General features: G+C 39.9%; 3 protein-coding genes across 3 annotated transcripts; 2 read left to right on the plus strand and 1 right to left on the minus strand.

Moving 5' to 3' along the window:
- Nucleotides 1-1,743: 1,743 nt before the first annotated feature.
- Nucleotides 1,744-18,143, minus strand: tut7 (terminal uridylyl transferase 7). The gene is made up of 29 exons (XM_031305701.2): nucleotides 17,946-18,143; nucleotides 16,069-16,498; nucleotides 15,600-15,754; nucleotides 15,154-15,270; nucleotides 14,839-15,016; nucleotides 14,558-14,646; nucleotides 14,079-14,130; nucleotides 13,885-13,954; nucleotides 13,519-13,645; nucleotides 13,267-13,386; nucleotides 13,051-13,173; nucleotides 12,723-12,900; nucleotides 11,703-12,391; nucleotides 11,307-11,457; nucleotides 10,066-10,152; nucleotides 9,801-9,901; nucleotides 9,476-9,533; nucleotides 8,936-9,039; nucleotides 8,736-8,825; nucleotides 7,444-7,557; nucleotides 7,025-7,102; nucleotides 6,370-6,547; nucleotides 6,013-6,060; nucleotides 5,462-5,553; nucleotides 5,257-5,372; nucleotides 4,956-5,137; nucleotides 4,694-4,767; nucleotides 4,147-4,210; nucleotides 1,744-3,376 (listed from the first exon to the last, which is right to left on the minus strand). The coding sequence occupies exons 2-29, from the start codon at nucleotides 16,478-16,480 to the stop codon at nucleotides 3,318-3,320; spliced, it is 3,906 nt and encodes a 1,301-aa protein (XP_031161561.1). The 5' UTR covers nucleotides 16,481-16,498; nucleotides 17,946-18,143; the 3' UTR covers nucleotides 1,744-3,317.
- A 570-nt stretch (nucleotides 18,144-18,713) lies between these two features.
- Nucleotides 18,714-21,366, plus strand: LOC116054263 (cyclin-O). The gene is made up of 3 exons (XM_031305735.2): nucleotides 18,714-19,355; nucleotides 20,192-20,377; nucleotides 20,468-21,366. The coding sequence occupies exons 1-3, from the start codon at nucleotides 18,942-18,944 to the stop codon at nucleotides 21,080-21,082; spliced, it is 1,215 nt and encodes a 404-aa protein (XP_031161595.1). The 5' UTR covers nucleotides 18,714-18,941; the 3' UTR covers nucleotides 21,083-21,366.
- Nucleotides 21,367-22,434: 1,068 nt separating this feature from the next.
- LOC116054270 (multicilin) lies at nucleotides 22,435-25,440 on the plus strand. The gene is made up of 7 exons (XM_031305745.2): nucleotides 22,435-22,801; nucleotides 22,881-22,950; nucleotides 23,077-23,156; nucleotides 23,656-23,716; nucleotides 23,883-24,109; nucleotides 24,491-24,601; nucleotides 24,703-25,440. The coding sequence occupies exons 1-7, from the start codon at nucleotides 22,712-22,714 to the stop codon at nucleotides 25,135-25,137; spliced, it is 1,074 nt and encodes a 357-aa protein (XP_031161605.1). The 5' UTR covers nucleotides 22,435-22,711; the 3' UTR covers nucleotides 25,138-25,440.
- The last annotated feature ends 380 nt before the right edge of the window (nucleotides 25,441-25,820 follow it).

A 25,820-nucleotide genomic window follows, 5' to 3' on the forward strand; every position in this document is an offset into this window, starting at 1 on the left:
ACATATAGGCTATCGGCATCTTGAGCCGTGTGTTGCCAATGCCCAAAGCGGTTTGAATTATGTTTTTATATTTTATTTGCTCTCACGATCGCTTCCACTGCCAGGGTTGCAACTGAAATAATAGGCTAAAGCAACGGCAGTTTATGGAAAGGACAAGTGTAATTATGGTCAGATAGTGCCTGACTGATGGGGAAGATATTGATAAGTGTTGCGATTTACGCATTTACAGCGTCGGCTATTTTTTTGCCAGCTTTCCTCCTGTTTTAGGAAGCAGCGACTGTATTGCGTTTTGCCTGCAAAACCGTGTCTGTGCTCTTCATATTTATGTAGAATTATAATTTGCTCTTCTTATATAAAATATGCGGCTCTGGTAGATGTTTGCGATTGGTCGTGCTGTGTAAACAGCGCCTCTTTTATGTGAACGCGCACGTCGCTGGATTGGGAAACCCTGGATTGATTGAGTTGATAACCAGCGTCGTGACACAGCTTATGCGGGACCTCGGTTGTTAGTGAAGCTGGGTAACTGAAAGAAATCCAGGGCAAATGTTGATCTTGATTCGTAGTACAGGCCTCTGTATGTATATCTGCATGAATAAAAAAACAGGGTTGGTTTATTAACCATGTTGCTAATAATAAGACTAACTATAAAACGTTTTTTTCTCAAAACATGGCATTTCCTTTTGTCGATGATCCTGTGGATGAAGAAGCTGTATTAGGCTACTTCGCAGGTTGATAAACATACGTCGGGAGATGATATTGAGGGCCCGACGCATTTTAATTTCCAGATAACTACCCATTTGAGCGGTATCATTTTTCTTACCAGTTTATCAGTTATGTAGCCTACATAACCATCCGTCCTCATATCACTAACGTCACCCATCGTGGACATGCTCTACATCCCAGTAGATTATTTGTGTCGCATTATATTTTTTTTGCAAACCGCAGTTTTCTTCACAACATTGGTGATGCGGAGCATATTAGTAAAGCCACTGTGGCAAAGCGCCGTCAGAAGTGACTCGCTCTGAAACGTGTTTTAACCGTTTTTGTAGTGTTCCCTAGACACAAACCAGAGCCATTAAAAAGGAGTTCCACAGTATTGCAGGTAAATGATGTAAACCCTTTTAAATAAAAGATTAGGAATTATAATTGTTAATGGTGCTGCATTTTCTCCCACTCTCTTTTGCAGCAGCTGCTATGATTGCTTTTTTTAACGAAATACATGTTCAAACTCGCTGTATGCGCACGAGTATTTCCGCCGACCGCCACTGCTCGTGGTTGTTGCCATGGTGAATCGTAGTATCATGGCTCCATTCATGCTGCCTTTTTATTGTGGTGGTGGACGCGCGTGAACATACTCTGAGTTGATTGAACCAACTCATATCAGCGAAAACTCAGTTTCCCATCTCAGGGTAAATCAACTCAGACATCAGGGTTAGACTCAGAGTTTGTTAAACCTCCTTCCTGTAACGGGCCCCAGGATAGAAATCATTACCCGTAAACACACAAAGCGAGTTCAGTTTCATATAAAATACTATAGTACAGTTGTTATGTTTACTGGCTACTGTATTGGCTAACATGTATTAAGCAAAGACAAAGAGGGGACTCAAATCTAAATAGTTACCCATCCACCCATCATTTCAGCATTATGTTTATTACAGGACTCACATCACTGATTACTAATATGTTGTATGAATGCAACAACAGTGATATCAATAAACATTGTTTTGGAAAAAAACAACACACTGGGATTTGATTCAGTTTAATGAATTATTTGAGACAAAATGGATTGCAAGCCAACCTTTCCTGGCAGGATCGGGGTTCCTTATAAACTAAACCTCCCATTTTAGTCCAACAAAAGAAATGGAAATAAAGCTGGCATTAAAACAAAGCTACTTTAAAATGAGAAATTTGATTATAATACCACCAACAACACATTTATTTTAATAAAATCCAGCAATATTAGGACAACAATAAAGCCAGACAGTCCATATTCGAAGTAGAATGATAAGCAGGTCTTTGAGACATTTAACTAGCAGCAACATAATTAAAGGGGGTGTACCCTCGCACAGTGCAGCTACAAATCTGTGGCACCATTACAACAAAATGAAGCCTTTGTGGCAAATAAATACATTTATCTCTTCACTGAGATCACCTCTAGTTTAGGAGTAAATTAACAGTGTTTGCAGCAGCGTAAACTATCAGCTGGAACAGTTATTTGTTTCGTTTTTTTTGTGTGTAAACCTTACCAGTTTATAGTCCAATATTTTCAGCTAAATGTGTTTGCACTATAAACACTTCTTAGCATGTGTGGAGACACATATAGGTCAGAGAGAGCCATTTCACTGTCCTGTACACACATAGTTGAGGGGCAGTATGGATCTATGAAATAGGGGTGGATCAGCAGTCTCAAAAAATAATCCTATGATCCTGAAAAAGTATCTACAGGGTGGTTTCTCTAATACAGAGACACAAACATACTGTAAGTTGAGCTGCTTTCAAGGCTGAAGGAGAGGCGGACTGCTGGACGTCAGTGCAGAGGACAAATTAAACAGGATTTAAAAGAAATGTGATTTTTTTTAAAAATGATGTTGGCCATTACGTACACTGCCATTCTAAAGTTTTGGAACAAACTAAATTGTAATTTTTTTTAAAAACATAATTGGAAATTCATCCTAAAAAATCTTGTAATTATAAAATAAAGACTAAGTGAAGTGATAGTGACTTCCTGGTTTCATTTGAAACAGCCTTCATGTTGAGGACCTCAAGTCACTTTAAAAGTAGCAGACAACACACCATACCATCGCTATGTCCATTCGTCTCACAGCTGTAGTAGTGTTTACAAACACTTTGTCTTAACAGAGTTGAGCCAATAGTGTCAAAAAGTAATAGCATCAAATAGAATACAAATATATAGTATGTTGTCTGCAAAAGATACCTTATTATGGTGATCAAGAGCAAAGCTATTAATGAACACATTTCTGAATGACTTACTTTTAGATGTGATGAGTATAAAAAAAAAAAAAACTTGACTGGCAGTGTAGGTAAACAAAGACATGTGGTGCATGCATAATGGTTTCTCTTGTTAAAATGAACGCATTAAAAAGCTCCTCCAAGGAGAGCTTGGGAGGAGGGTGGGGGGGGGACAACAAACATAAAAAGGCCCTATTTGGCTTCAAGTCAAGGCGTCCTGGCTTTGGCTTTTAACAGGCTCCCACTGGCCCAACAGTACCCTTCAGATTCAATGGTTTCTGGACTTTGGGTTGCTGTCTGCCTGGACAAGAGTAGAACCTTGTGGTTTGTGTAGCCATAGCTGCTGCTCATTCCACTGGGCTCTTCCTGTAACCAGTGCGACCCAAATTTCGGCAGGCTAAACTACCTGAAACGAACAAGAATGCAATTGTCAAAATTGATTCCAAAACATTTTTAACCTGCACTGGTACACTTTTATAAATGTAAAAACTACCTATCTTATCAGACTAAATGACCAAACAGAGCAGACTGTCTCATCCTGATAAACTGACCGCTGTATTTGCTTTATTATTTATTTATAAGTATGATCACTCACAAAATGCTTGACTACATAAAAAGAAAAGAAAAAAAAAACAGGAGCAAAACACTAAACGTTAGCCCAAACATTAGCAAACGTGCAATCCTGAGTCCAGAAAAAGATGGATGAGCCTGAACCTGCTGCGAACATTTCTTGCTCTCATTCTCTCTCAGCAGCCCTAAGACAAGACAGTTGACGCCTCGAAAAGAAAAAAAAAAAAATCAACTGTTTTTACTGAGACTAATTCTTCTGTACAGATCAACTTGTCTCCCTGAATTATAGACATATTTTTGGCTCAAACAAGTTGTTGGGGTTGGGCATATGGGGAAAGATAATTCAAACATGGCCTGAAAATGTATGCTGAAGGGAAAGCTGCGTCCATAATGGGAAAACATGTTTTTTTATGATAGGTGAGGTGCAGTATTTTAAATCACTTCTTATATTTCAGGAAGTAATTTAAATTAAACAATACATTTTTTTTATACATTAAATGTTAAATTAGCTATACAATGACACTGACAATTAGGTACTGTCACAGTGAAAGACTCAGCACCTAAGGATTGTCAATTGAAGCAAAAAAGTACAGTAAATTTACATACCAGCTTGTGGACTTAATATCACATTTTGTTGCTTTCTCTTCTTCTCTTCTTGTACAGGTGAACCCTAAAAAAAAGGAAGATTAACAGGGTCTAAAGTGTAGCAGTGTACAGAAATGGTAGGGCTGCACAATATGAAGAAAATATTCCAATGCGATAATGTTGTTGAATATCGCAATAACAACATTACTTGCGATAAATAAACAGATGTTAAAGTGTACCCAGTTTTGCATTTCTGCTGCTTTCAGTATTCTGCTAAAATACAACAAATTGCTTGTTGAATTTAAAACAAATGAAAGGAAATCATTTCCAACATTTTATTAAACAAATTGGACTTTGAATTTAATATAAAAAGGCACAACTAAAAAAAAAAAAAAAGTTACATTTCAAAGTGCAGTTTACTACTGCTATTTTATTTCAACTAAAAAAAATAATCTCGTAGTGTTTTTCGCGATATGTCGCAGCCTTTTGCGTGTTTATTGCGGCAGTTAATATCGCGATGAAGATAAAAAAACATATTGTGCAGCCCTAATGAGCGGTGAGATCATACCTGTCTCTCCTTTTCTCTCAAATTCCTCAAGTGTGCTGAAGGGGTGGAAGAAAAGCCATCCATCTTCACATTTCCTGCCAAATGACAATAACATGAAGGAAATAAGTCAGTTGCTTCCTTAATCTTTATGAATAACATCAATGCATAATAACTTTTTGTACTTTATATTTTTGATGCAGTAGAATATAAAGGAATCTATGCAGTTAAAAGAAATCTTTTAGAAGGGCTTAATGCAATTGAAAAAACAATAACTGTACAGTACCTGCAGGGCTTCTGTACAGCTGACAGTCCCTCTTGATGTGGGAACTTGATCCACACAGGTAGCAGCAGCGCACCTCTAGTGCATCTCTTTTCCTCCAGTGCTCACTCTTGTGTCTGACCTGATCCTCTGCTGTGTCTCGCAAGTGCTCTGGCCTTCTCTCAGAGTCCCGCCTGTGTTTGGACCTGGGCCAAAAATGTAAACAATATATGACACACATGTAGCCAGAGACATGGTGCAGATAGACTTTTATCTGCAAGTACACACTGCGAAAAATTCAGACATGTATTGTGATTATACTTACTTTTTACGCATGGGGCAGTCTTTCATGAAGTGGCCGATCTTACCACAGATGCGGCAGCAGCGATCATTGGGAGCCACTTCTCCCTCAGTGAGGACTTCAGGATCGAAGAAATACTCCTGGGTCAAGTAAAGACAAATCACAATTTGAATGCTTGGATAATGTCACCACAATGTGCAAATGTGGTGTTTAGACAGCAAACACTAACCATCTGACTGGGGTACACGGGAGGAAAGGCTTTCACTGGTGTTCCAAACACTGTTCTGCCGTTGATGAAAGCCTTCATGATGAAGTTGGTCACTGTTTTGATGACACAAGACAAGAAAATATTAGAAAAGACACCAGGGAGAACGGCAATGAGACAACACAAGATACGGACTAGGGCTGTGCAATTAATCAAAATGTAATCGTGATTATGATTTCGGCTCCCAATGATCACAAAAACAGAATAATCGATAAAAACAATTATTTAGCTTATTACATTTTGCAAGTAAACTCCTATCTTCTCTTGTGTTCTGAATGAAAAAATAAAGTTTAAATAAGAAAAGTATTAAGGCAAATTTCACAGTTGTGTGTTTTTTTACTGTTGATTTATTTAACTTTTTCCACATTTTTTTAAGTTTAATAATTGCAACATCTTTCCAGAAGTCAACGAGTAATCGTGTTAAATTATCGTGATTTCAACATTGACCGAATTAATCGTGATTATATGTTTTTCCCATAATCGAGCAGCCCTAATACGGACAGAAATAATCCTACTTTTCCTGGAAAGACCAGCACCAAGATTATGATTCAGGTCGAACGGATCTGGAATGTGAACAGAGAAGAGAAAACAAGACAAATTAACAATGAAAAATATTTCATAGCAGCCATACACAGTCATTTTGATTCAGAAAACAAAACTAACAATACTTATCATTAACAGTGATATGACTTTATAAACTGGACGGACAGCAGCATGTTATAGTACCAAAACAATCATTTTAAAATAGCCTGTGTTGTTAGATAAGTTGAAACCAGGACACAACAATTTATTGCATCTGCCTGGTGCAATAATACTTATGTGCTTCGGTGTTTTACACAAGTCTGGAGCCTGAGTTTGTTACACAAGCTGACCTTCAATAACAATGTATTTGGACGTCCACTGCTTGTTGAAGGTGGTGAGGCAGCCGTGCAGACGGATACAGACAACATGCTCTCTGAAGTCAAAGTCCTCGGTATAAAAGCGGAGCAGGCCAAGCCACAGCTCCCCCACCGTCTCAGTGTTCTTCCCATAATGTGGCCAGCAACTGGGCTGCAGGACGAAGAAGACAAGATTAATGTGTTATTAAGACACGGTGTGATGTAGGGCTGTCCTCGACTAAAGAAATTCTTAGTCGACTAACACTTATATGATTTTGTCGATTAATCGATTAGTTGATGTAATCGACAGAGCTGTGCTCTTTGAGAGGTGATTAAGACTAGAAAAGCACAATATAAGTGTAGTTAATGAACCATCTGTAAAACTGACTTTCTCCACAATTAATCCTGCAAAAGCACCACTTTAAATCTTGTGTTTACCAGAAATGTGCTCATAAGTTTCTTGGAAATGAGTAATTAAGCATGAATAAGCATAAAAAATGACTCATCAACTAAAGAAATCTTAGTCGACTAAGACCAAAACGACCGATTAGTCGACTAATCGACTAAGAGGTGGCAGCCCTAGTGCGATGTGCATATTTACTAAAATGTTTACAAGGGCACTCATATGTAAAAAATACAAAATACTCACAAGGGATTTTAGGTTATCAAAGAAGTACACATTCCAGCCTTCAACTAGCACCTCTGGCTTCTTCTTTCCATCATAAATCTGAAACAAACAGTTGAGACGTTCAGAAAAATATGCATATTCTTGGCAATAGTGTAATAACTTCGTCTTTATGAAGTTATTACCTCTATAGAAAAGGCCCAAAATCTGGTGGAGTTTGGGATGTCAAATACCAAAATCATGAGAAAGATTAGAGTAAAATCTGGGATTTTAGAAGGGCCTGCATAAAGAGATTCTATAAAAAGGTCTTCGTTTGCTTTTACAAGTTTAAACTAAAACTGTGTTCAGACTGGAGGGATTAAAATAAAGTTTTTGGGATAGTTTAAAATGGAAACAAAGATTTAATAATAACAATATTTTTTTTATTTTATACATGTCAGTACCTCTTGCAGCACAGGGATAACTGGTGGGTTTCTCTGCTGGAGAAAAAACAGCACCATGAGGGTGTAAGCGTAGGACGAGAGGCTACCACGTGAAGCATCCCCAATGTCACACATCTGTAATGAGACAAAAAGAAATATGACGGTAATACTTAATACAGTGTTTCCCATACATAGGTTTTACTTGGGCGCACCACCCACGTAGACTGAGACCCGCCCATGTAGATAACATCCGAATTACATTCAATGTATTTTATATAGCGCACACAGGCCAGCGGGCTCCAACCCCTCCCCCTTGTGAAGTTGCACTCCGCGTGCATGACAGCGTCAGCGCTTTACTTCAGGCTCAGAGTAGTAGTAGTAGTAGTTAGTAGTAGCATGCTGCTGCTGGTCTTGCCTTAGGATTAACTGTATTAACAAACCATAGAAATGCCATGGCCACACCGCTGTTGGGGATTCTCCCTGAGCGTCATTTATCAGAGTTTGGTTGTTACCCCTGTCCGCAGCAGTCTCCTCCACTCCATATCTTTATAATGGAGCTAACCGCTAACGGAGCTAATCGTTGCCAATTTAGCCAATAGTTCTCGTTTTCCGTGCCTGAATCCTTTAACTGTATTTATGGACTTGAGCCCAAATAAAACCCGAGATTTTATTTTTTATATATATATATATATATATATATATATATATGTTGGCTGTAAAAGTTTTGAACTACAACTCAGAGTTGTTTGAATGACAGAAATCTTCAGATGAGATCTTAATGAATGCAACAAAATTACAGAAAAATGTTTTTAACTTTAGATAGCCTTAGTCTTATATGATTTAACAAGAATTAGGAGGAGACAGAGTTGAGATTTTTAATAACATGTAACTTTCTATATGGATCATAGTATTAAGGTTAAGCAAGTAATATAATAGCCTATTTGGGCTCTGGGTAATCAGGTATTTTATCTGCTGAACCATAACTTTTGACAAACCAACCAGATTTAATTTACAAAGCACATCATGGCAACACTTCATCTGTATCTGTATAATCTTTTAGTCTGATATGTTTAAAATGTAAATAGTTATTTATTCTGAAAGTATCTGTTAATGTTATGTAGCCTAGTCATTGTTGTCAATAAATAGTTCATAAACCTTCGTTTGACTAGTTTTTACTGAACCCAGCAATCATGCGCCGCCACATCCTGCACCACCCCAAGTAAATTCTTAACCTGTGGGAAACACTGTAATACAATATATCATATGACACTGAAGACCTACAAAGACACCTTGAGTGTCGAAAGCACACTCACCTTTGCGAAAACCTTCATGACATAACAGAGGATCTTCACCCTTCTGTCAATGGCGGCATACGAAGCTAGCAGGTTTGTGTTGTGCAGGGCCTGAAAAAGAAAAACATTTGTAAAGCATGAAAAGTATGATAAGTTATTCAATAGCAAATTTAAGACAAAATAAAAACTGGAAAAAAAAAAGCAGGGAGAAAGAGCCTTACCAGGGTGTTGTAGAGGCTAATGTCTCCCTCCAGGCCGGTGCGAACATGGTAGAACTTCACGATCGGTACTTTTGCTGTGGTGATGGGCAGGATGTTCTTCAGACCTGGTGACAGGGTGCAGATGTGGAAACAGGTAAAAATGGATGCACTGACATTTTGTGATCTATAAATCTTTACATTTTACTTTTTGAGGAATTTATCAAACGAAGAGAAACTATTATTTGACCATTAGCTTTCCTTAAATGACTTGTTACCATGACCGCCAAATGGAAACAAATGGAATGGCTGCAAGCTGAGGAACTATTATTACTTAATAAACCTTTAGAACCTCCTGTGAGCCACTGGAAGTATAGAGTAAATGCCAAATGTTCCGTTTTACAGGTGGGTCAGCTCAAATGTATTGTTAAACCAAAGTTAAAAAGGGTTCTTTGGGGAGTTTCTCCGTATCTGAACAGAAGGCCTGAGGGTAGAGGGTGTTGTATGATGCACAGATTGTGATCTTGGCCTACAAAAATAAAACTGCCTTGACTTTTTACTTACCTGGATGTTTCTTCAGCAGTCTTGCCAAGCTTTCAATGATGCTGATGCAGTCAACATCCTGTGGAAGACATTCATGAACCGAGTTCAGTTTCAGGGATTAGATATTACAACGAATCACGCTAACAAATGCCTCATAATTTAATTCTCAAAATGATTGTAGCAGAAACACGGAAGACCAACAAAACTTGTTTTCTGTTTCCATACAATACTCAATTCAATAAACACATTCAAGTTTCTGAAATAGGAATTTGGTCATGTTACCAAAATTATATTTCCACAAACATTTACATCTCAGTACTTGCAATAAGTTTAAAATGTTACTTACATCTATGGTCTCCTGTCCCTCAAGCACCATACAGATGTCGAGGTCACTCTGTCTGAAGCCAAAGCCATTTTTGGATGATCCAAACAGTTGGAGCTTAGCTCCTGTCCCATCACAAAACATGATGTGTTAGTTTCATCCTCTGTTATAATATCTTAGTGGTTAATGGGCAGTTGAATAAAATGCACTATCATGAATTATCATCATGCTAGTTTAAGTTTGGAAATACTAAAAGATGCTAAACAGTGAAATTGGTGGTTTACTTTACCAGCAAACTGTCGTCTGACAAAGGTCTCCAGGTCTTGAAGGATGTGCTCTCTTACACCCACTTCTAGTTCATCTGGGGCGAAGTCAGCTAAAAAAGAAACAGACCCATCATCAGAGCTGACCAAAGTCATACACTTTATTTTAATGATTTCAACTGTAATGATGGTAATTATACCACACAATAGTGGTCAATATGAGGCAGACCGAGAGGATGTCATTGGAAAGAAATGTGCACGTTATGTAAAACAGGTTTTAAAAATAGTACTCATTCTATATGCATGCAATCCTTCATCACTGCTGTACACTGCTGGTACATAGCATATGGTGAGTAAAAAATACTTTGATTTAAGTTAACTTAACCAGTACAAAAGCTACTGAGGGTTCAGTTAGAAGTAACAGTCTCCCATTGCCAGACCTTCCTCCACAGCGCTGCGGAGGAGGGTCTGGCTAGTCCACACAGCATTCCGGTATGTGAGAGAAATGTGCTCTGGTTTATTGGCATGTCTTTAAACCAATCACAATCGTCACGGGCAGCGCTAAGCGCCGCACAGAGCTCCGGTGCCGCTGCAAAATTGCCTCGGGAAGGAACTTGTTTTGGTGGAACGTGTATGTTGAAAAGTTTTTTTAGTCGTGCAACAGAAAACTCAGATTGGACAGAGTCTAGCTAGCTGTCTGGATTTAACCTGCAGATATCTGAGGAGCAGTTAACAATAGTCCTCATAAATCGACAGGAGTTTAAAATTTCAACACAAAGAAAGCGATAGGTAACAGAAATCCGGGCGAAAAGAAGGGCATACGGCGGTATTTCCGGCGGCAACGGGACAATCCCGAAAGTGGAAAGTCGTGGATATAGACATTGAGGTCATTAGCTCAAGGCCTTTTAATACACATTGGGACTCATGCAAGAACCACTCAAACATATTGTTTAAGTTGCAAGTACAAGGGGTTTAAGAAACTTGCCTTATTGACAAACTCTGAAGTGGGCGAGACTGGTCATATGAGCCAGGTACAGATAATCTGACTTTCTTTGGAACACTTTGGAATTTGGATTTAAAAATGCATACATGCTCTTTCCTTGTGTAATAGCATTTCCCTTGTAATACCTCTTTTCAATCAAATTAAAGCAAAATTAGTATAATTTAGAAATCTGATCTAGTAAGATACAAGTGGGTGGCATTTAATTTCATTGCTGTTAATGTATTTATCTCTGACCCAAATGCAATCACATACTGTATCACTCACTGTAGCACTGCTCACAGACTTTGTTAAGGACACTAACAAACTCTGGTGTCATTGGGGGCAAAGGATCCAGCAGCACTTTCTTGAAATCTTCCGGACAGTCTTTCTTCAGATGTCCATCACGCTTGCACAAGCTGCACACCACCATGTGTGACTAAGAGAGATTGAAAGGAATTTAATTTAAAGGATGCACACAGGCTTATTTGCCACAGTTTCTTGTCTAGTTTAACTTCCAGTAACCTACAACCTAAATATTAAAAACCCAAAACAGATTTAAAATGTCCACTTAAGTTCAAAATGTGTTATATATATATTCATAAGAACTGGGGAATTACTTTCCAGAGGAGGTATTCATAAAAACTGTACATAAACTGAAAACAAATAGGAGGCTGCACTTACCTTGCCTCTGGTGAAGGCTTGCCTGGTGAACTCATAAGACCGTCTCTTCTGTTGTTGGCCTTTATTTTCTGGGCCCTCATACTTAGTTGTATCCTTTAAAGGTTGAGGTGAGAGACTCACAGGTGCCAACTCCAACTCTTCCTCATCCATTGAACCAGGTGTGTCCAAATCTGGACCCTCCTCATCAGACAAAAGCTCCTCCCCCGAGATCTCGTCCACTGGGAAAATGTCCTCATCCTCTGTGGTGAAGCTGTCCAAGTGATGTCTGTTATGAGTGTCCAGATCAATATCCTCATCCTCCTCATCCTCAGACACACTGCTTTTGCCCAGGTCCACTTTCTCCTTCTCTCGTTCTTCATCTGAGTCACTATATTCTTCAACTTCCTCCTCTTCCTCAATAATGCAATCAGAGTCTTCAGGACCGTTTTCTACAGCTTTAGGTTGATTTGCATGTTGTTGCTGAAGACTGAGCTGACTGAAATCTGACAGGCACGCAGTCTCTTCATTCAGAGCCTCGTCCTTTGCCCCTTGAATGGGTCCACGCTTTGCCTTTGTCTTGTGATTAGGAGCTGGCGTGTTGAGTGGCAGTGCAAAGTACTTGTATGTGTTTTTGAGGCAGTGGATGATGTACTCGTACATTTGCTGGCTGTTCACTGTGCGAGCCACATTTCTCTTTACAGCAAACGGGTCTGAACACAAAAACAGACAAACAGACTTTTGTTACTTACAGTTAAAACCATTTAAGAGTAATTCCTCTCTATGTATTCAACAGAAATCTAGATATGTTCTTCATTTAAAAATCTGAAAGAGAAGGTTGGGTAGCATTTGGAGTCAGCCTATCAACAAAACCTCCAAATTCCACTTGCAAAATCAACAGTATTCCATTAATGGCTGGGATAGAATTAAACTCATGGAACGTGAAATGACAAATGTGGCATTTCATTTCATTGCCGATTGTTTATTTCAACCTGGGAATTAGCAACCTTCAAATTCAGTCTACAAAATGAGAAAGTTTCGGACCCTCCACAGCGATGCGTTTCTTTGGCCAGTCTTTCATCTCTCGGGAGAGGACAGGTCTGGTCCGTACACTGATTACGTTGTCAGCCAGGTTGAACTCCAGCGAGTAGAAGCGAAGCATTTCCACCCAGAGAAGCCCGACTTCCACAGGCGGGTGAGGGCTCTGAAACACCAGCGGAACCTGCAAGGACACACAGACAGTAATTAAACTACACAATCATTCCAAGGTTCCATGTCTCTGCAAAGTTAAAAAAAATAAATCAATCAATACATCCAACTGTCAAAAATAAGGAACCAACACGCATTCCTAAGAAAGTGGCTTCATGATTACCTTTCCCTTTATACACGAGCCCTCTGCTGGCTGTTCTTTAGAGGAAGGGGAGTAAGCCCAGTGTAAATGTCCATCCTCTGTATGCGTGAGATTGTAGTCCGACAGCCTGCTATTCAAAAACACCTTAATCCAAAAATAATCAGATGATTAGATTAGTTTCAACCATGGCCAATGCTGAAATGTATACTGTATATTTTCTTTCAGGTTAAAACACACCTCTTGTTTCAGGTAGGTAGGCAAGAGGGGCTCTTTGCGCTGCTGTAAGAAGTAGATAACCATGAGGGCGAAGACATACGGTGGCAGCCCACCTTCCTCTGCACGGTCAATCTTACAGATCTAAGCCAGAAGCAGCAAAACGACATGTTAAAAACAAAATGTGATGTTTAAAAAATAAGGATGTACTGAGCAGGTTTTACCAGTTGCCTGACTAATGTGAGCAACAGGTCAGGGTCTCAACTGGAAACATACCTGGGCCCAGCGTCTAAGGCCCAAAACCAGTGGGAGGAGGAGATCCTCCCGACTGGATAGAGCAGAAAGATAAGAGGTGGTTTGGAACGCGTTTTCATTCCCTGCGCTCACTTTGCACATCAGGCCACTGTTGAGAAAAATAACAATTTTAGTGTACTTGTGCATACAATAATGTAACCCTGATATGAGTAATTGTCTTTCTTCTCTATGGATGCAATTACTTAACCCTGACCCATTCTGGTAGTTTCCTAATGTCTTGATTAATGACCAACCTGAATATCTCAAAGGATTATTTCTATCACAGTTTGATTCCTAAATTAGACATGCAAATAATCCAGCAAGTTAACAACCCTTGGAGATACCCACCTCTTTTTTTCTTTGCAGATGACCACAGGCACCCTGGCATGAAAATCAGCTTCCATATCAACAAAAATAGCTGAGGACACAACAAGACTTGTTAAATTTAAAACTTCCATGACAGTCTAGCACACGACTGATTTTCCTATGGTGGAATTGTTTTGTTTTAACAATTACGGTTAAATGAATAAGAGGTGACTCACGGCTCACAGAGAGGCTCTCCTTGACCAACAACAGGACGTCTGGCTGATGCATCTGTGAAGGCATTCCATTTCAAAGTCTTTATATAAACATAAATACAATATAAAAAAGGACATATGAATGTGGCGTGTCTTACATAACACAACCTCCACAAAACAGTCACTTTTAAACATACCAAATGCAAAATAATTGCAATGTAAACACTTTGCCAACCATAACGCCATAACTGTCCCTTTCTCTACTTAAAGATTGCCATAAAGTCATACTGGTGTGAAAGAATATCTAACAACAATTTGAACAACAGTCTTATCCAACTGAACTGCACCCTGTAAATAAAAGCTGTTTATGTTGTATCTATTTTTTTTTTACTGAGAGGTGTGTGAATGTTATTGAAAAATTGTGAGAAAACACAATTATAAAAAGGTGTTAAAAAAAAAAAAAAACTGTATTCGCACTATCAAACTCACACTGGGCTACTCACATGAGATGGATACTGAATGTCAATGTTGACATCCGAATCTTTAAATCCAAACTTTGTGCAAGATGATCCATATAGCCTGAGCCTGATCTCTACAGATGAGAGAAAGAGATATGGAATAATGTTATTAACATTAGAACATAAGACACATAATAATGAACTGATGATGAACTGTAAAGCCTGAGAGCCAACATCCTGTTTCGCTACAAAGCAATTTAATGTTCAGGATGAATTCAGATCATGTCTCTGTGCCCAAACGAATATTTCGTCCATGGGTGACTTACCAGGCAGGACGGACAGAAGGAGGTCTTGCATCATGGAGACAACACATTGTCTCGTCTCAACATCCTGGTCATTCATCCCGTGTTCCCGGACAACAGCCTCTAGTGCAGCACTTACTGCACTGACCTGCTCTGGACCAGGAGGCAGAATCTCAGTCAGCATCACTTGCTCTTGCTTCTCCTATAAACACACACACACACACACAGTTGTTAATGCATACAAACTATAACTGCACAATGGCGGTATGGTAGCATCAGTCTACAAGCGTTTACTGTCATCATCTAAATAGTGTTTTGTATAATAAGACTATTCCTTACCCTGGCCCTTTTCTTGTGCCGTTTGTCTCTAATATGTCTGTAAGCGTCAGACACAGACTCCAGCAGAACATCACACAGAGCGCAGGTGTAAAGTGCACCAGGGTTGCTGTGGGACCTCTGAACCAATTGAAAAAGGAGGAAAGTGCAGACATCAGACAGCAGCTGCAACAATTACACTGTTACAGATCTTCTTAACTCCGATGTACCTCATAAACAACTTTAATTAAAGGAAAGAATTCCTAATCAAATTAGGTCTGCAACTAACATTTTTTCATAATTGATTAATCTGCAGATTATTTTCTCTACTGATCACTTGATCTATAACACATCAGAAAACAGTGAAAGACTCAATACAATGCTTGACTGAAACAATCGAAAAATTACTGGAGCAAAAGCAACTTATACATAAGGCTGTGTATTTGGGCTACCACACAGGCAGCCTGTACCTTCTTCAGGCTGTAGATCTCATCTCGGTTGAGCCGCCTCTCTGCCTGCTGTAGGCTGTGCAGCTCTTTGGCGGAGAGTGTAGATTCTTCAATCACTGGGCCCCTGTTCTCTTCAGCATAAGCTTTATTCTTGTTTCTGTTTCTCCGTCTTCTCCCTTTTGGAAGTAAGAAATGCATGTGTCAAACATGTGTTGAATATGTTTTTTGTGGAGACAGAGTTAATCAGTAATATGTATATGTCATGGATGATGGAGTACAAGTACCAGTTCCTACAGTCAGACTCAAGCTAGATTTTAATATATACAGTACATCACTGTGATCAGGATCAGAGTTGTAGGGGAGTAACGAATCATGGTGCAACACATTTTTAAGGTTTCCATTAAGACTTAGGCATACTTTTTGTTTTTAAGTGGGAATAATCCTGTAAGTGTTCCACTCTTTCCCAAGCGTCCAATTTCCAAATCCTCACCTGATTTATGACCGTTTCCATCAGTGTCCTCTCTCCCCCCCTGCTCCCTGTCCTCGTTTGGACCTTCTCCCTGGGTACTTCTCCTCCAGTGCTGCTGCGAGCTCTCTCTCCAGTTATCTTCTCGACTCCCACCACTGTTCTCAGAACCGGAGAACCACCGGAGGTCATCCTTCTGCGAGGGGCTGTGACCACCTCTGAATCCACCAGGGGAGTAGCCGAGCGGCCCCAGGCCTCCCTTCTTGGGACTGGCCCGGTAAGGCCCGCCCGGGTTCTTGCCCTGCTGACCTCCCTCTGATCTGTAGTTCTGACCTCGGCCCTGGTCCTGTGTCCTCCAGCTTTCCGCTCTCTCTGCTCCTGCTCCCCTGTCCCAGCCACCTTGCCTAGCCCGGTAAGGCCTGCCCGAGTTTTCCATGGTTCACTTATGCTAAAACTGCAGAATGAAATGTTCTGTTAATATGGAAATAGTCCTCATTAGGGCAGCACAATATATTGTTTATTTATCTTCATCGCAATATACATATCGCAAAAGGCTGCAACACATCGCGATTGACACTACGAATTTTTGTTAGTTAGTTGAAAGAAAATATCAGTAGAAAACTGAAAATTAAAATATAACACGTTTTTAAGTGGTGCCTTTTATGTTCAATTTGTTCAATAAAATATTAGAAATTATTTCCTTTAATTTGTTTTAAATTCAACAAGCACTTTGTTGTATTTTTGAAGAAAACCAAAAGCAACAGAAGGGCAGAACTATGTACACTTTAATATTGGTTTGTTTATCGCAAATAATATTGTTATCGTGATATTCAACAAAGTTATCACATATGGCATATTTTCCTCATATCGTGCAGCCCTAGTGTAATCAAAACATCCTTGACACAAACTGTATGCCAACAGGATCATATGCCTTTTTTTGGACTTCGGAAGATGCAGCAGCATGCGTTTTCAGATGCCTGTGTATTTCTATGTGCATAAACTTTCACTAGCTGCAACTGTTCACAGCTTTCACCGCTTATCATGTAATTCAGACCTGACTGTTGCACAACTTTGATAGAGAGAGATCGAGATAGAGCGATAGAGAGAGAGATATCCTTTATTTATCCAGAAGGAAATTAAGGTAATTAATGTTTGCAGCAACAATTCTAACTTAAGTGAGTTGAACCAACAGATATCTGGCGATAAATTGTGTAATTTTAGCCCCATGTAATATAGTTGTCTGACTTCTGCAAACTAAGGTTAACCGACTTTTATTGGCTGTGAACGTTGACGGGTCTAAACTGTGGCTCCGTGGACAAACTAACGTTAACATTGGTGCTTCTAATGTTACCAAACCTATCACTAACTTTCGTTAATATAATATCATCGTAAGGTTAAGTGAGGTGCCTGTGTATGCACAAATGTAACGTTAGTCAGAGACTCAAGTTACTTGGCTAACGTTAACTTTAACGTTGGTCAACTTTAGGAGCTTGTTATTGCATGGTGTTAGCGTAAGCTAGCTTACTAGCTTATGCGGTCTGATGTGCCTCTAACGCTACTTCTTCCTCTTCCTCGAGTTAACAATGTATAACTTTATCACGCATGTAGCCAACACACCGTCAACAAATTAGTGTAAGTCAACCAATTTAACGTTAGCTAACTTGCAACATATAACCCAACCAGCTAACGTTACTGTTAGCTAACGTTATTTCTATGTAGCTTACTAGCTAGCTAACTACTACACCTAAAACGAACGTTAGCTACCCAGCTAGCAACAGCTAGCGTTATTGTTTATATCAGTTTTTTTTTCAAGCTGCTCAGCCTGCAACTGCGTCAAATGCAGTCATCGGTAAAATGTCAGCAGAATATATCAACAACGAGGATTATATTCAATAAAATACCCTTTGAACGTGTGTAGAGAGCATACTTGAAGCCTTGCTCAGGTCTGACTTGGCATGATCGCTCGTCTTGCACTGGAGTTTGAAAGATGACGTCTGTTTTGTAATCGTCAGTCTTAAAGTGCCGCACACCGCAACGTCACGACAGCTCCCTCTGATTTATTAGACAAAACCTTTTTGTGTATTTTTGTTTATATGTTCTTTATGTGTATGTATATTTTAAGTGATTAGACAAAATCCTTTTAACAGTACAATAATTATTAGTTACGAAATATATTATATCACTATGAACTGCACACTAATAGCGATTTGAAACAGTCAGTAGAGAAAACTTCTAAAACTAAAATTATGTTATGTCATTATTATGGATAAACAATGACATAACCTCAGTCAGAGACGGTTAGAGGATATTTGCCTAGTCTCCACCCATCTTCACCTTTTAATGTTTTACTATTTTCAGAGTTCAGACCTTCCTTAAATTTGCATAATAAACATAAATTGTTACGTGCCGTGTTTTGTTTTGGTGTTTTCTTTTTATGTCAATAATAATACATTTTAGTAAAAAAGAAATAGGAAATAACCTTTTATACCCTTACAAACAATAGGCCTACACATTTTATTTCATCACATGTGGAACACTATTTTACGTAAAAAGTTCACATACAGACACATGTGGTGTTCAGTTATTTTTTGTCAAATGTAAAACATGTAAACTAGAGCAATTTTTCACATGTTCAAACAGCAATTTACATTTGATGAATCCATTTCACACACTCTTTTAAGGAAGGATATGTTATTTTGTCTCATGAAATAGGCCAGCAGACAGAAAAAAGTATAACATATGGTTCAAGGTTTAGGTTAATTAAGTCCTACATGGGACAAGTGATTAGTGTTTACCCTCGGTTGCCTGGGCGACGGGAAAAAGGTGCGCTGCAGGAGCGGGGATAACCCCGGGAAAACTGACGTAACCAAACGGAACTCCCCTCACCCACAACCAACATGCAGGGACTTAATACACAACCGGTGGAGGCTCCGGTGAGAGATAATAACCTACCGGAGATGGTGTCATTTGTGAACGGTGAATGTGGCTCCGAGACTGTCAACAAACGGAGACGGACAACCGGCGCTTCACCTCCAACAGAAGCGCACACAACGGTCCAGCAGCGGCAGACTGCGCGGCACAGAAAGCAGATACTCATGTCCAAGTTGAGTGACTCCGGTTTTGAGGAAGACTTGGGGTCCTCCCCGATTTCATCCCCGGCGCGGATAGATGTGTCCCCGCTCCGTTCAGACGAGCCTCCTGCAGGACAGCTGTCCAACTGGTATCTCCAGTACGGGGACATCGGTTTCAAGATCCAGAGGGAGAAAGAGGCGCAGTTTCATTCCTGCAAAAGCTTGGCACGCCAGCCACAAGTAGGCTAAGACACGTTATACAGTGTTAGGTCAGGTCTATTGCATTGAAATGTAGCCCTATCCAGTTGCTGAATGGAAAACACAGTATCCTATATGAAAATATGTTTAGGCTTATTTATTTAACAATTTGTATGAATTAGTTTAGGTCACTTGTCTGACATTTTTTTTTTATTTTACTTATGACTACCATTTAGCCTGTACTTTTAACACTTAACATTAATTAAGAAAACAACATCTGCAATCCAAAAATATTATTTGTCATCTAACATAATGGCTCATTTTTATTTTATTGGTAACATTGCCTTTTGGTGTTTCAAGGGAGATAGTTAGATTCCCCAGTACATTTATAGTTTCATAATTTATTGTGGCATCAATTTTTCCAATAGCGATGACCTTTTCATAACTAATCATATCACTATACCTCAATATCCACAAAATATTGCCATTGTGGAGCTAAAGAAACACAGGAGTAGTTGCTGAATGCATGAATACTTTGGGATCAATTACATGAAAATATTTGTGAAACTGCTATAAAAATCCAATAGCAGGCTATAGAAAATGTTTCATGTTTTTATTTCCACTTATTAAAGAGGATAAACCCATGCCATCTTTAAGTTATTGTCACAGTGGCGTAGCACACTATTCTATTCTGTAGGCATTCTCTATATGGGCCCCTCCCTGCATCCACAGCTATTCATTCTAGTATCTTTGTGGCCCCGAGCCCCCCCCCCCCCCAAAGTCTGATGCCCCTGACTGTCACTAAAATACAATTTTTTTCATCATTTAAACTTTCAATCTGCAGCTTATACTAATTGAGTCTGTGTTCTACATTGCAGTTGACTGCAGAGGCCCGGTGTAGGCTCGTCAGCTGGCTCATCCCTGTACACAAACATTTTCATCTGTCCTTTGAGTGCTGCTGCTTGGCAGTGAACATCATGGACAGGTTCATGGCATCCACACCGGTGGCTGCTGACTGCTTCCAGTTACTGGGTGTAACTGCACTCCTCCTAGCCTGCAAACAGGTGCGTCTTAGGATGTGGTAGAAGCTTGAAGAACAGATAATTTGCATGTTTGGATTTCATTCCTTATAACTCACTCCCTTTCTCTGTCAGGTGGAGGTGTGCTCACCACGGATCAGCCATCTCTTGTCATTGTGCTGTGATGCCTTCACTAAGGAGCAGCTCTGCAACCTGGAGTGTCTCATCCTCCTCCGTCTCAACTTCCGCCTCGCTGCACCCACCCTGGCCTTTTTCCTGGACTATTATACCAACTGCATTGAGGCTGCCCAGCTTGAGACTGAGAACACAAGTGGTGACAGGTTTACAATAATGAATCCAGACACAAAAAGACCACAGCAGTGCAGCAACCTTGCACAAAAGGTGTGCGAGTTGAGTCTAGCAGACTATGCTTTTAACAAATACCCACCATCTCTGACTGCTAGCTGCGCACTGAGGATAGCCAGTGAGTTACTGAAAACTGAACAAGGGCTTGTCGAGCATGCAACCATCCAGTCACAGGAAGACCAATGGTGCAGTTTTGTGGATGAACAATGTACACAGCCATCTGAGATCCCTGAGATTTCTGAGACCGACTCTCTGGCAGTAAAGGGCCACTTCCTGTCTGTGAGTCAGGGGAGCTACAACCACAATCTGGCCCAGGAATGCAAAGACAACCTGAGTCTGTTGGTGTCATTAAACCAAGAGACATTGGAAGTGATGTATATGTGACTACAACTGTGCCACTATTCAGATGTTAGCAAAATGCCAAATTCCTCTCCACTGGGGATTTTATTCTTGGGGTTATTTAAAGCTGATGTTCAGAAGTTATGTCTGGTGCAAACCCATCTAGACCTCATTTATACCTCAGAGAGAATCAGTTGATTGAACTGAGTGAATGTTTTACAACTTAGCATACTTTTATTTATTTTACTGATAGCTATTGTTTATCAATGAAGTACATTAATATATTCTGTTTATTTTAATTAATTCTAAATTAAATTAATTATTTACAGTTTATGAGATATGTTACTGTTGCAACCTCTATAATGAAGGACCTGGAAAAATGTACTGTAATTAATTAATTGATTGATTTTATTATGAAATAAATAATCAGTAAACAAATTTGTGTTGGTCTTTGAATGGTTAATAAAATGTAAAAGCCATAATTCCAACTCAGCTAAAGTTTGATAAAAAAAAACAACAACCCACAAAGGCTTTTATTTGAAATAAATCTGTCCAGATTACACAGAGACTGGATGACATGTACAATAACAACAATAAATCATGAAATTTAACAAAATGCACCACCTACAGTTCAATGTTGTTAATGTCGGCAAATGTATCTGGATTGGATGGGCATAGCACTATGGCATTAAAGCTCACAATGGCATACAGTACTGCTCTGTTAGATTGCTTAACAGTACAAGAGCCCATCATTTCAGAGTGACGTATATCTAAAGGTGAGGTTATTGGCCTTCTTTATGGATAATAGCAGAAATAATTTTCTCCCAGTTGAAGTGCTTTTTGTGACTTAAAGACTGGTGTAGCTTTTAGCCCGGAGGTCAGTTTACCCACATCTTTAATTACCGTTGTATAACTATTTGAAACTGATCTGTGCTAACACAGCCGGGTCAATTGAGGGACTTTCTCCGATAATCCATTACGCGTGGCATCTCGACCTGCTGACACAGTGTCGACCACACAAGTGCATTCAGTGCTAAGGGTCAGCTAGGCTTACTCTTTTTTTTTTTTTTTTTTTTTTTTTTTTTTTAGTAATACAGGCATTTGTCACGAATGTTTACTGAGCTGTCTGCTGTAATTGCCCTTTTCCTTTTTTCACTTCGCTTTAAATGTGGCAACAGGCCTTGACCTAAATATGTTTACGCACAATACAAATTACGCACAAGATGATATGGCCGTATTGAACAAAGCATTAGTCTGGACTGTGCCAACGGGTTGGTCAGCCTTATGAAGACTATGAAGACAAAGGCTAAGGTGTTTGATTATATAAAACAGACATGGTTGGAAGAAGCCATGCCAGGCTCAAGGCTACATGCGCCTCTGGCAGGGTGCAAGGAATATTTGGCTGCAGGCGGAGGGAGGGCAGGTCTGACGCAGAGAGCACCTGCTGTAATGGCGCCGTTATGCGCGGCACCACTTTACACTTCAGAGAAAACCGTTAGTCTGCATCAATTTAATCTCCGAGGACGCTGTCACTCCCTGGAGACCACATAAGTGCATTTGATTGGGCCAAAACTATTAGGCCGCGGCACGGAGAGACACAAACCGGGAGAATTTCCTCTATATCAGCTCTAAATCAAACCATGATCCTCCAGTGCTGCAGCCAGAACTGTGCTGATGAAGATGCAAAGAAACAGAAAGGTGTTTGGTGCTATGTGCCCAAACCAAATGGGCCAACAGGGGAGGAGACCTGCAGGAAACAAAAAGGTATTTGACATCTTTCTCTTTACAATGATGCACACAATGCAGCTTTGTATAGTGGTGTTGACAGACTCTCTACCTGCAGGATAAACTGGTGCCGAGAAGCAGCAGTCCAGTCAATGTGTACGTTGAGCTTCCCTGCATCATTGAACAAGGTATGCGCATCTCTGACGTTCTGTTTGAACTTCATGCACCACCTTAACGCTTGTATAAATATAGTATGTGTAAATAAATACACTTCAAGGGTTTAATCACACAGACACACTTTTCTTGTGTTACAGCTTTTTCAACAATTGCATGGGATGATTTGGAAGACTGTGCGTCCGTGGTGAGACGAGAGAGCGACTCCCTCGGCTCTCAGGTGAGGAAAAACCTCGTCAATACCAAAAAGAAATGTCTTTTTCTAATTAGGACATTTGATATTTTCGGTGACACCTGATTTTTAATGTAAATACACGCATTTCCAACAATTTATATCTACCAGAGAGAGATAATATGGTGGCAGATCTGCATCCCTACAACGTTGTTAATGTTTGACACGATGTGCTGGAATTCTGCACGAATGAGATTGTAGTTTACTCGTGACACGCAGGCTACCGATAATTGGCTGGACCTCCCAGGTTTAGTCCACAAGGCAGCCTCTTTGGCACCAGCTCACCGTGCGTCATTACGCGCCAGCACACTTACTGAAATGGCTGGCAGCAATACATGTCTTGCCATACAGCCACATCACCCTGATTGGTCGGGGTGGGACTTCCAGGTCTGGGCCAGTTATGCTTACTTTTGTAGTTCCTGCAAGTTTTAAATACATAGCCATATATATGTCTTTTAATAGTCAATTTTAATCTAATCGTCCACAGGTGAATGAATCTGATGTAGAAGACCAAGACTTTGGAGATTATGCGCTGGATTTCATGGCAGGTGAGTGAAGCTAACCTAATCTTCTACTGTGTAGTAATAATAATAATAACAATAATAATTATAATAATTATTATATCATCATTATCATCATCATCTTTTCAACATTGAGGGAATCCTCAAAACTAACACGTTGACTGAAGCCCTGGGTGTTTGTCTCTTCTGTCAGATTCTCCTGCCACGTTGGAGAGCAGTCTGTCTCCAGCTGAACTGGTACCATTTCAGGGATGTATCATACCTCTCCTCACCCCTCAGCGGTACTTCTCTTCGGAGGATAGTCTGGTTCACTCTTCCACAGAAGCAGGCAACCCATCTGCCCAAGATGGAGATCACTGGCAGGGCTTTGCCCAGTGCCAAGGCAGGGTGTTGGGAGATTCAATGGAAATCAATAATCAGGTAAATCCTTACTGTCAGATTTATGACAAAGTACGGTTTTATTTTATTTTTTCCTATGGAGTTATCCAAGACACCCCGAAGCCCTTTGACAAATTAATTGACAAGTTTGGACTCAGTCATGGTCCTTCTGTTGTGACAAGACTTTATATCTCCAAAAAAAATGTTTATACTGGAGAGTTTGTGTAAACTAGTGCAATACAATTTACAATAGTAAACATCGCTAAAAGTGGAGTTTGTGGTTGTAATGTGACTGGTGCAGTAGGGCTACGTTTAAAATAACTTTGCATATTCAAACAGTATCTAAGCACAAAGATGTACATGAATTGGACACGCCAAGGTAGTTTAAGTTATGTATCTATATTTGTCTCTGTGTGTCTGCAGCTCCATGAGACTCTACACCGAAAACAGGAAGAGATTGACTCCCTTCAGGAGAGAAACCTTCACCTCAGGCAGCTAGCCAGCCGTGCAAAGCACCTGGCCTCAGTGCTTGAAGTAAGTACATGGCTGAGGCAAGCACAGCTAAACGGTACACACAGTTTCATCACAATATAACCTCTTATGCATGAATTATCATAAATGAATCTTTATTTCAGAAACTGATGACAGTCAGAGACCCAAATGAACCAGTGATGCCTTGTGGTAATAAAACTTCCCTGAGTCCCTGTAAGCGGCAGCGACTGGATGAAGGATATGAAACCGAGTCTTCTGATTCAGTGGAGGACATGCTGAGGGACGTCAGCACACGCTGCAATGCCGTCCTGCACAGCGCTGCTCCTGGAACAAGACTACCGCAGGAATCAGAGACTATACGCATGTACGGTGCATTCTCAGGCCTACAGACTTCTATATCCAAAGACAGAAGCATGACGGTGGACGGAGCAGAGCCTGAAGAGAGCGTCTCATCTTTCAGAACTTCTATTAGAGAACACTGCACCATAAGGACTCAGGTGTTTCCTCACGGACATGCATTCACCTCGAGGACTCAGCAGGGAGGATACCGCTTCCGCTGGGTTCCTAACCAGAGCTGAACCAGAGTTAACAAATGTAAAATTGGATCCATTAATGCTACTTATACTAGTCAAGACTTGAAGGAAGTATGGGTGGGCAGTGACTGTTAATGCCTAACTAATAATCTATAGAGAGATCTGTAAATGATTAAATGATGTCTTCCTCAGGTAGCTTGTAAGCTAATCAGTCAGAGGTGGTGTCTGACAAAGGAAATGATACTGCCACAGCTTTTGTTTTCATTGTGTTTCTGTTTACATGCCTCAAAATGTAATGATCATATAATGTCATGTTTATTTTCACACAATATGTTTTGTCTTGGAAAATAGAAATGATTTTACAAATAAAAAGAAATGAAAGTTGTGTTTTATAAAGCTGACTTGGAGAGATGTTTTTTTTATCACGGAACGAGGATTCAGGTGATATTTAAACAAATGGAAAGAAATGTGAACTTTTCTTGTTTAAGCAGTGAAACAACCCTGTGACCTTGTTGAAGAAGAATTTGTCTCTGTCTGAGTGACTGTGTAGTTTCAAAAAGGCCACTGAGTCATGATGCATTGCAGCCAATATCCTTGTTTATAGCCTTTCTTTTGGAAATTTAAATAGATTTTTTTTCAGATTGCATGCATGCTCTCCTAAACCAGGTTGGTAACACTTCAGCTGTATAAACAGTATTCCCTGGTGAAAACAAGTCAGATCTTTCCCA

Source organism: Sander lucioperca, chromosome 2, assembly GCF_008315115.2.
Source record: "Sander lucioperca isolate FBNREF2018 chromosome 2, SLUC_FBN_1.2, whole genome shotgun sequence".
Classification (NCBI taxonomy): Eukaryota; Metazoa; Chordata; class Actinopteri; order Perciformes; family Percidae; genus Sander; species Sander lucioperca.

What these genes read in the sequence shown, in the direction of transcription:
- tut7 (XM_031305701.2), bottom strand. Translation starts at nt 16,480, where the DNA reads ATGGAAAACTCGGGCAGGCCTTACCGGGCTAGGCAAGGTGGCTGGGAC. An exon ending in TTAGCCTCTACAACACCCTG is followed by an intron (nt 8,826 to 8,935) that starts GTAAGGCTCTTT and finishes TTTCTTTTTCAG; the next exon opens with GCCCTGCACAACACAAACCT. An exon ending in GCTGTACAGAAGCCCTGCAG is followed by an intron (nt 4,768 to 4,955) that starts GTACTGTACAGT and finishes GTCATTTGGCAG; the next exon opens with GAAATGTGAAGATGGATGGC.
- LOC116054263 (XM_031305735.2), top strand. Translation starts at nt 18,942, where the DNA reads ATGCAGGGACTTAATACACAACCGGTGGAGGCTCCGGTGAGAGATAAT. An exon ending in GCTTGGCACGCCAGCCACAA is followed by an intron (nt 19,356 to 20,191) that starts GTAGGCTAAGAC and finishes TCTACATTGCAG; the next exon opens with TTGACTGCAGAGGCCCGGTG. An exon ending in TCCTCCTAGCCTGCAAACAG is followed by an intron (nt 20,378 to 20,467) that starts GTGCGTCTTAGG and finishes TTTCTCTGTCAG; the next exon opens with GTGGAGGTGTGCTCACCACG.
- LOC116054270 (XM_031305745.2), top strand. Translation starts at nt 22,712, where the DNA reads ATGAAGATGCAAAGAAACAGAAAGGTGTTTGGTGCTATGTGCCCAAAC. An exon ending in GCGACTCCCTCGGCTCTCAG is followed by an intron (nt 23,157 to 23,655) that starts GTGAGGAAAAAC and finishes AATCGTCCACAG; the next exon opens with GTGAATGAATCTGATGTAGA. An exon ending in TGCGCTGGATTTCATGGCAG is followed by an intron (nt 23,717 to 23,882) that starts GTGAGTGAAGCT and finishes CTCTTCTGTCAG; the next exon opens with ATTCTCCTGCCACGTTGGAG.